Source organism: Pseudochaenichthys georgianus, chromosome 2 (genome assembly GCF_902827115.2).
Source record: "Pseudochaenichthys georgianus chromosome 2, fPseGeo1.2, whole genome shotgun sequence".
Lineage (NCBI taxonomy): Eukaryota > Metazoa > Chordata > Actinopteri > Perciformes > Channichthyidae > Pseudochaenichthys > Pseudochaenichthys georgianus.
In genome coordinates, this window is record NC_047504.1 from 10,026,543 (window position 1) to 10,036,910 (window position 10,368).

Sequence of the window (10,368 nt, forward strand, 5' to 3'; positions counted from 1 at the left end):
TGGAAGACGATGCCTCGGCGCTGAATGAAACAACGAAACATCTGAGACAACAGGTGGAAAGCTTGGAGGCGAAAATGGAAGATCTGGAAAATCGTAGCCGCAGATCTAATGTGCGACTGATGGGCTTGCCCGAAAACGCTGAAGGGAAGGACGCATGCACCTTTCTGGAAAAATGGATCCCTGAAATGCTGGGTGCCGGTTCGTTTGCAGCACCGCTCGCTATTGAAAGGGCGCACAGAGTTCCATCTGGCAGACCGAAGCCAGACGCACCGCCTCGAGCACTTCCGATGAAGTTCTTACACTACAAGGACAAAACCAAAGTGATGTCGGCTGCATATGAAAAGGGTCAAATCCACTTTGACAAACATCATATCATGTTTTTCCATGACGTCGCCAAGGAGACGGATAAAAAGCGCAAGGCCTATGATGGAGTTAAAACGAGGTGCAGGGTCTACGGTATGGAATACAATATCCATCCTCTTTCCGAGTGACGCATGACGGCAACGCTCACCTCTTCACCTCTCCTACGGATGTACACACGGTCCTGGGAAAGATCAAGGAGAGATTGAACAGTTGTGTGAAAGCACCTGGTGAGATTACCATAAAGAATGGCCTGCAGTATATTACTACTGTAAAAGGACTAAATCTACTATATACACTGTCAAAGTAAAGGTTTGTCTTTGCAGTATTAATATGTATGTAGGCTATACACTATAGCTGTTGAAGAAGTGTGTTTTCTGTTATTGATACTTTGAAGAAGTGCTGTCCTTGAACGGTTAAATCTAAGTTATGCCTTTACACTCCCAAATTCACATTTTATATAATTTTCATTAGATATAAAACAAGTTCATAATCCACATTTTAGATCCTATAACAATGGCAGCTAAACTCGGTGTTTATTTTAAGAGCTTTAAACTCGCTGCCTAGTGAATGAAAACATCGACAAAAAGTGAAATATTTTATAGAAGTGTTTTGTTTCATTCATTCCCTTTGTTAACATTTCTATAATTTGTATGGAAGTTAGGGCGGAGCGACACTTTAGGGACTTGTTCGTGGACATTTATTCTGTTCCTCAGTTTGGTGGACCAGATAGCTCCATGACTAGAGTCTTCAGGAGGGAAAGGGATGCTCATCGTTTGAGCAAAGCGAGGGGTGAGCTTCGTTTGGGGAATTTCACATGGGGTGTTTTATTTGTTTTATGTCATGGTGTGTTTATCTTCTGTTCATATCGCGGTCAGCAAATGGAGTCGTGTTTCAGTCAGGTGTTTATGGAATTTTGTTATTTTCTGTTTCTTCTAAATACTGTTGTATTTTTGTTTCGATAACAGAATATGACTTCCAATACAGAATTTAAGATAACTTCATGGAATGTACGTGGGCTCAATAATTTATCGAAACTCAAGCAAGTGTTAAATAGAGCTAAGACGTTGAATTCCAAAATACTGCTTTTACAGGAATCGCATTTGCCTATTCATAAGATCCAGAGAAGATGGAATGGTCAGGACATCGCAGCCTCCTATTCGTCCCATGCTAGAGGGGTGTTAACTCTTATACATACATCCATTCCTTTTAACATAATTAGGACTATCTCTGACCCAAGAGGCAGATATTCCATCATTCACGGCACCCTTCTTACAGAAACCTTGAATATTGTCAATATATACGGCCCTAATGAGGATGTTCCCTTATTCTTCAAAAACATTGTTCTAACTTTATCCTCCCTCCCAGGCCATTATATCATAGGGGGAGACTTCAACTGTGCACTAGAGCCCAGTATAGACAGATCAAGGGGGACAGACCTGTCTCACATCCAAACAAGGAAAACCCTTAAACAACTGATCCAGGATTTTACTTTGTGTGAAGTTTGGAGGTCATTTGAACCAGCTTCCAGAGAATATTCTTGTTTTTCCGCCACTCACCAAACACACTCACGTATAGACTATTTCCTGGTTTCTATGGGTCTTATGTCAAGGATTACAAAATGTTGGTATGACAGTAGGGTCCTCTCTGACCATTCACCAATTTCATTATTGTTTAATAACTCTGATCTTGTTATGAATCCACCCATGGCTACAGGATAGAACATTTGTTGAATTTGTAGGAATACATATTGACCTCTATTTTAGCATGAATACTAACGAAACCTCTCCAACTGTAAGCTGGGAAGCGTTTAAGGCATACATGCAGGGGTGTCAAACTCCATTTCATCGTGGGCCACATTAGCATTATGGTTGCACTCAAAGGGCCGGTTGTAACTATATAAATATACACATATAAAAATCCATAATATATATGAAATAATGTATTATATTATTGCCTCTGCATTGGATTTGTATTGGATAGGGTAATAACTTCATAACTAACTACTTCTGAAAGCAGAAGTCTAGGGCAAGTCTCTTCAGTGCGCATGTCACAAAATGAGATGCATTGTGGGACATATAGTTTATGGGCAACATGCTTCTGTAAAATAAGATAAGATAAGATGGACCTTTATTAATCCCCGTGAGGAGATTCGGTAGTTTAACAGCAACAGGGTAAGATTGAAAAACAAGACAGCACAGATTCACACAGATTAATAAAATTAAGGATAAATCAAAGATAAAAATAAGAAATAATTATAAAATAAGAAATTAATTAAAATGAACATATAGATATACTGTAAAGTAGCATGTAATCGTATAATAAACGTATTATATTCTTTGCAAGCAACATAAAATGAAGTTGCGGGCAGGATTTGGCGCCCGGGCCTTGAGTTTGACACCCCTGCATTAGGGGCATGATTATTAGCTATTCTAGCTCGCAGAACAAAGCCTTTAAATCCAAATTAAATTCACTGGAGGGTTGTATTAAAGATTTGGAGGATAGGATTGTTACCCAAGATTCCCCAGAACTGCAAGCTAAACTTTTGGTCCTATGACTCAATATAGTGAATTATCAAGTAACCAGACAGCTGCTAGCTTACTAAGATTAAAACAAAGCTACTACGATCAGGGAGAAAAGGCGGGCAAAATATTGGCTTGGCGTATTAAAAAATTGCAATCTGAAAGGGCTATCAACAGCATTAAAACAAATGGTAAATTAACAAATGACCCTGCAGAAATAAATAGTGCTTTTAAAATGTTTTATGAAAAACTTTATACATCCGAACATGAAGATGCAGGCCAACAGGAACATTTTCTAAGTTCATTAGTTTTCCCCACTATTTCAACTGATTCAAAAGGAAAATTAGACCATCTCATAGGAACTGACAAGCTTTCAGAAGCCATAATCAGCATGACGGGGGGAAAGGCGGCTGGTCCAGATGGGCTTCCTATAGAAATCTATAAACGATTTAAAGATAAGCTACTACAACCTCTTTTGGATATGCTGTTGGAGTCATACGAAAAGGAGGACCTACCACCATCTCTTAGAGGGGCACTAATCACTCTGATGCTAAATATTCATATTCTTTCAGATTTTTGTTCTGTATCATCTGTATACTGACCTGTGTTTATTTACATGCCTATTCATTTGATTTTATACTGTATCTGCCACCTAGACTGACCATGTATGTGTAATGTTCGTTATTTTATTTTATGTATGTGTAACGTCCATATTTGAAAACTTCAGTAAAAATATTCTTATTTTTTTTTTTTAAAAAGACATGTTTGCATATATCCTCCCAACATCTTGAGACAGGGGTGTATTGTAGCGGGTGATGTGCCACTGGCAGACCTCAAAGGCTGGTAGGTGGCACACTGTAATGTTTTTATTTTAGGAATGGCTGACAGGTTGTGGCTGTATTTGCAATGACCGGCAAAAGAAGCAGCAGGATTTATCGTTTTGTGCAGGAGGTAAGAAGTAGATACAAAGAACAGACACAGGCACAGAACACATGTTATCTTATATTTAATACTCATGAATGATTTGTCCTCATATGTCAAAGAGAGGTACTCTGTAATGCTGGGGATACAGGCCCCCCGTTACCCTGTAATGTAGCTACTATATACTTCACTGTTTGGATCACCAGTTACAATGGTGTGCGTTTAACTTGCTGTGTCTTTTGTGTACTTCTTGCTGGACATAGGAGACGGTCTATTTCAGGGACGCTAGCATGTCTGGAAAAGGAGAGTAAACCGCAAAAATATAATAGGAAGTTATTGGTCATCTTTCATTTATGTTTTTAGGAGTTACGAATTCCCATTAACTATTTTTGTAACCATTGTTTTTTGCTTTGCTATTATTGCCTTGTGATTCAGTTGATCAGTCATAGGAAGACCTTGGTCCCGCCCTCATCCATACTGTAGCCATCGTTCTGCCTTTACTGAAACTGACATGCTTCTGACTCCATTTACTGTTTGCTGCACTGGATTTAAAAGGATCCGTTTTCTATCAGAATTGTACCGTGTAAATGTTCTTAACATGACTTGCAACTCAACATTTGTATTACATGTTGCTATTTATAATATTATTAACCTGACACCAACAGTGTCTAAATTGTAAGACAGCGCTGTCTCCCTGCATCCACCTGGTGACTTTTTGGACAGGCGGTCATAATACAAGGACAGCACTAGTTAGTAATAAAGGTTGTATTTAAAAAAAATAATCAGTTCCTTCTTTTTGTTGAGAAAATACATGATTTGTGTGCGTGCTCCCTTATGTCTGTACTGTATGTTGCGTCAGTGTATAAAACATCCACAAGATGGCAGTAAACTATTATAATTATTAGTTAGAAAGCAACCAACTCTGTTGAACCCTTGAACCAAATGTCAACACACGCACGCTGTTGATAGACAACACAATGACTTCAGAGCCATGTGTCAGCAACACACACTTCCAGGCAGTGCGGGCGGAACAGAATTATCATTATCAGTGTCATCTGCACAAGCTCACCTTACCACAGATGGATTTAAGTGGATTTACTCCTCTTAAGCGTTGGTTAAGTGTCTTAGTGCCATACGTTAAGGCTTTGTGATTGTGTGTGTATGTGTGTGTGTATGCAGGGGCGCCGTAAGGGGGTGAAAAGTTAGGACGATTCTAAGGGCCCGTGACTGACAGGGGCCCAAACTATTTTAGAACAGTAAGAGAAAAATGTTTAAGTAACCAATGTGTATCTTTTCATGGGGCCCAAAATCCCTTGGTGTGTGTGTGTGTGTGTGTGTGTGTGTGTGTGTGTGTGTGTGTGTGTGTGTGTGTGTGTGTGTGTGTGTGTGTGTGTGTGTGTGTGTGTGTGTGTGTGTGTGTGTGTGTGTGTGTGTGTGTGTGTGTGTGTGTGTGTGTGTGTGTGTGTGTGTGTGTGTGTGTGTGTGTGTGTGTGTGTGTGTGTGTGTGTGTGTGTGTGTGTTACCCCCGTGGCAGGTTACTTCTCATCCCGTCAGACTGGTTTTCACAGCCCTGTCGTTTGATTGTTTAGTTGAATGTGTTTAACCAAAAGCTTAGCGCTGTCTGTTTGAAAATGTCATTGTGTATATAATGATAAATAAGTGGATTTCTGCAGCTGAACATTATTCCTCTCTGAAGTTACACAACCCTTTCAGCAGAATTTAACCTATCAATGAAGTGACTGCTGTTTTTAAGAGGTAGCACCTTTGGGTGGCCTTTAGGAATTCAACATCCTACACATTAACCCCCCATGATGGGGAGCTGAAGCAGGCAGAGGGCCTTTTTGGGCTCAAAGTTCCTATTAATGAGGTTATTATCAGAAATCATTAAGCATGCAACACCCCACTAACAAACTGTCAATTAGGAAACATGATGTGATACAACACTAGTAATTGCTCATAAGTCACTATTATGGAAAAGGTATTGGAGGGAGTCAAAAAGAAACAACTAGCACAAGGCCAATGTGCAAGTATTAGAGTCTAATACTTGCACATTGGCCTGTAACTTCATAATTAACTACGTCTGAAAGCAGAAGTCTAGGGAAAATAATTGCAAGTCTCTTCAGTGCGCATGTCACAAAATGATTTAAAAAGAAAAGCCAAATTCTGGAAAAAAGTAAGAAAGTAACATTTTGAAAAAAAAGTCAAATTCCGAGAAAAAAAGTCTAATTTGAGATGCATTGTGGGACATGTAGTTTATGAGCAATGTGCTTCTGTAAAGCGGTTTGTAACTGTATAATAAACATATTATATTCTTTACAAGCTCTTGTGGGGCCACATGAAATGAAGTCGCGGGCCGGATTTGGCCCCCGGGCCTTGAGTTTGACACCCCTGAACCTGTCATGGAAAGATTCATCATCATACATTTGGCTTGAGTAATGATGAAATATAATGTTATTGGTTCTCATTGCAACCACTGCACTATAATACTCAGCATCACTCATGAGATTGTTCACTTGCCACACCCATGATTACCAATATTGACAGTGGGAAACGCGCATGTCCATAAGGATGCTGTGCGGTGGGGGGTCCGCCTCTGTCTGCATTCATGTTTCTCACAAGCACTGTCGCTAATATCAATTGTTTGTGTCCTAGCATGCAGGTATAAACGTGCTAAGGTGACTGTGTGAGGATATATCTCGGTATCCATGCTTTAATATATCGAGGCCCAGGCCCTTTTCTGTGTGTGTGGAGCCGACCGGCTTCCTGTGTTGGTGCGGTTCTCCATCAAAGCTGCGTCAAGTCACACAGAAGCAGGAGTACAAGCGGAAATGAAGTAATGTTGCTTTCAAAAAAGTATATATTGAGAAGAACAATTTGACATTCAGGCAATCAAAATAAGAAATTCTATAGAACAAAACGGGGTAAATGTTTGATATAATAAAAGCTATGTTTACATATTAATGCAGCCTTAACTGTCATCCAATAATACAAACTACCTACACTGGTCATTGTCTTTACTGATACAAAAAACATGGCCCTGCATATTTATTCTCATGTTTACACAAATAACTATTTAAAACAAGTACAAAAGACAATAACAGATTAGAAGAAAATACAATAAATATGTATGACATATCTGAAAATTAATGAACAAAAGTTGAAGGGGAATAAACTGCAATAAAAATAATACAGTAAATCTGAATATAAGATGTTGTGTCATTTAAATGTATGTGTACTTCAGTGTCTTTAATCATAAACAGTGACCATGTAATGTAATGTAATGAACATGATGTTCCAGTGAAACTTTTATTTTGAAAGCCCCTAAGCGGAAGTCTGTGTTTTCCGCCTGGCTTGTCTCCAGTGCTCCGGCAGGGAGAGAGCGCACAGGGAGCCGCTGCTGCCACCTCAACATGGAGTAGCGATACCCAGCTTTTAGTGCTAAAAAGCGGATCCCACAGAGAGGGATACACCCCGGCTTCTGTCTAATACATCCTGCAGAAGTCCCCGCAAATGATACAGCGGCCACTATTTCTTTTAAACGCACAGGGAAGCTCGGCTTTTATTTGAAAGATGGCGAACGACTCTCCGGCTAAAAGTCTAGTAGACATAGACTTGGCTTCATTGCGGGTGAGTGCTGCAAAACCGAGCCTATGTTTTTTTGGTTGTTTCGCTGCCTTTTATTTCACTGGGCTCGATAAAACACACCTCCCCAAGTCTGCCTAATATTACCAAGTGTTCGCATGTGCTGAAATGTGCTTTGTGTTGGAGCTGGAGCATTAAAAATGACCGCTGAGCCAAAGCGAGGTGTTGCCAGTGTCTGGTTTTCCTTTGTTCGAGATGCATTTGGCATGTAGGGGAGACCAGTGCGCAACAGCTGGCTCACACTGGACCATGTTGTGCATAAATGACAAAAATATCAACATTGCTATTTATTTACATTGAATCGTCTTTGTGTCTTTTCTTTTCAGGATCCAGCTGGGATATTTGAATTGGTGGAGGTGGTTGGAAATGGCACCTATGGACAAGTATACAAGGTTGGTGAGGCGCAGTGCATGGCCTGTCCTGTTTTCACTGTCAATGCTTAGAATACATGTTTTTTCTTCTTCTTATGACGCCTGGGAACAACAGGAAATTCATTTGAAAAAATCACATTTTCAGATGTTGCAATCAGACCACATCATGGATGGTTGAGCTGAACAATACTGGAGGAGGCTGTTAGATTTTCCAGTTAAGATGGTGTGTTTTGCTATCTGTCTGATCGTAGGTAATTGTTCAGCAGGGAGATGTGTGTACTGTGAATCAGACAGTCTGATGCATCACACATCTTACATCACCTGTCTCATGAAAACTAGGTGAGGAGGCAAGGATGGAGAAACAGTGTCTGTCATAACACTAATCCTGTTGGCCTCACATCTCTGTCTGCAGCTTATTCATTGGTCATCTTTTTTTACACAAAACCAAATTTCATATCCTGTTTAAATCAGGACTTTTCCCCTTCACTGGATGGGAATCCCACTCTCCGGGCCATCTGCTCTCGGTGTCACATTTCTCTGTTGGAAATTAACATTGCGGCTGTTGAAAGACATTGCCAAGGAGGGAGAGAGAGACAGCAGAGTAGAAGTGAAGGATGTGGTGTACGATGGAGGGATGGCCTTGGATTGGAGACTCATCCGGCGTCCTAGTGTTGCATCGGGCCTCCTTGTGTTGTTATTGCTGCAGCTAGCAAGCAAGCCAGGAGGCTCCATTTTGTTCCCCACTGTTGGATGACATTTAGCCACTTGCCTGCATGCAAAGCAGACATCGAGTTGGCCTCGTCTGTTAATAGGCTGGCCCGGGGAAAAAACATCAATTTGCTTGTGCACTAAGCAGCAAGCTTAGCCGAGTATTTAATTCTGACAGCCCTCAGTGCTCCAGTGACCTGCATTCAATCCCTTAGTGCTGGCAACTTCCGGGACCCCCCCCCCCCCACACACACACATCTGTACACATATGATCACCACACCTGAAATCAGGGCTCGTCATGAGGAAGTGTGTTGCTCGCATGCTATCTCGTCACCAGATGTGTTTGAAAAGCGGCGCATATGGGACAGAGAATTACTGCCGCTGCCTCTTTTTGTCCCCTTTAATCTCTCGCTCCATTCACTGTCCACTGCTAATTCTATTTGCGAGTGCTGCTGTTTGGGAATGGATTCTGTGCGAGAGGGGGCTGTCAGATTAGCCTGCAGTTCACACAAAGACACGGTCCTAACAGCCTGCATGGGAAAGTGTCTATAGCACAGTCATAGCTAACTGTAGCCTCGTGCAGCCTGCTTTTCGATCAGCTGTCGGTCACTGCACTGACTGTCATGTTAACCAGTTGAATGAGCATGTGGTGGTGGAGGGGGGTGCGGGGGGCTGCAACTGGTAGAGGAGCAGCTGTCCAGATCCAGACAGAAGCAGCCCGACGTCCTCACAAAGCTGAGTTTGTGTCCCGGCTCTCTGGCTGTCCGTTGAGATCCACAGAAAGGAGGAGTTTGTCCGCCGGGTTTCAAACGCCAACCGGCTGAATAATCACAACAGCCCCCAAACTGAAACAGGGGTGGAGTTTCTTCTCCCTCTTTTCTGCTTTGTCAAGCACTCGGTCACAGATCGCAAGGCCCCTTTAGCTCGCACAATGTGACCAAGCTTCTTGATTTGTGGTGACTCTTGATTCCTTTCAGTCCTCTTTCCTTTGGCTGCTTTTCGAGGCAGGCGATCGGGAGTGGAGTGTGTGATCTTGATTGGGTGTCGCATTTGAAGTTGGAAACTAATGTCCATTAGTGCATTTATTCCAGAGGGGGAATATTTGTTTCTGCAAGCTTTCTGCTGACTTGTGCTTGGAGTAGTTTTTGGCGCATTGCTGTCTATAGTAAGGAAACATGTCCCTGCCTCTTGAACCTGGAGACGGTCAGATTTCTAGTCTTGTCCATTTATTATTTGATCCTAAATCTTAATTCTGACCACTTTAGAAAAAGAGGTTTAATGAAAGACAGATTTCTCTATAATGCACATGATGGCCTCGGGTCCTTTACCACCACAGTCTATCTCTATACCCCTGCTGTACACCCCGACTTTACCCAAAGGACAATAAAGAAGCAAGCTGTTCTGTAAGACCCGAAATGCCATGTCAAGCTTTGTGTGGCCATGCTGTGCTGCCGGCTCCGGAGCGGCTCTCTCTGCCAGGAGGGCAAAATGCATGCTTTCTATCCTGGTGTTTTTAAAACGGCTTTAAACTAGTCGACCCCTCCATGCATGCATTACATTTTCCTGGTATCTCGTCATTTCAAAGTCATGCATATCCCTCCACACTCTCCCTCCTCCGCTCTTCATCAGTTGGCTCTGAACCAGCTGCCTCAGCAGATTATCTCAGGTGCCCACTCTGCGGGATAGAGGAATAAAAAGAGAGTAGTGATAACATGGAAAAGACATAATTCCTCAAATTGAGCGTGGCATGCAGGGAAGACTCCCCCTGCTCTCCAGAACAGCCACATATAGCCAGGCCTGAGGCTTCACAGAGCCCCCGCTGACCTGCCCCCCGCGTGCTGTG

At 42.0% G+C, this 10,368-nt stretch overlaps 1 protein-coding gene across 11 annotated transcripts in view; it reads left to right on the forward strand.

The window, feature by feature from the left end:
• The first annotated feature begins 7,172 nt into the window (after window positions 1-7,172).
• The window catches only part of map4k4 (mitogen-activated protein kinase kinase kinase kinase 4), a 29,328-nt gene continuing 26,132 nt past the window's right edge, over window positions 7,173-10,368 (forward strand). For all 11 annotated transcript variants that reach the window (XM_034100301.1, XM_071205481.1, XM_071205488.1 and 8 more), the window contains exons 1-2: window positions 7,173-7,430; window positions 7,772-7,837. In XM_034100301.1, coding sequence (XP_033956192.1) covers window positions 7,374-7,430; window positions 7,772-7,837 — 123 coding nt within the window. In that variant the 5' untranslated portion in view covers window positions 7,173-7,373. The remainder of the gene's footprint in view (window positions 7,431-7,771; window positions 7,838-10,368) is intronic.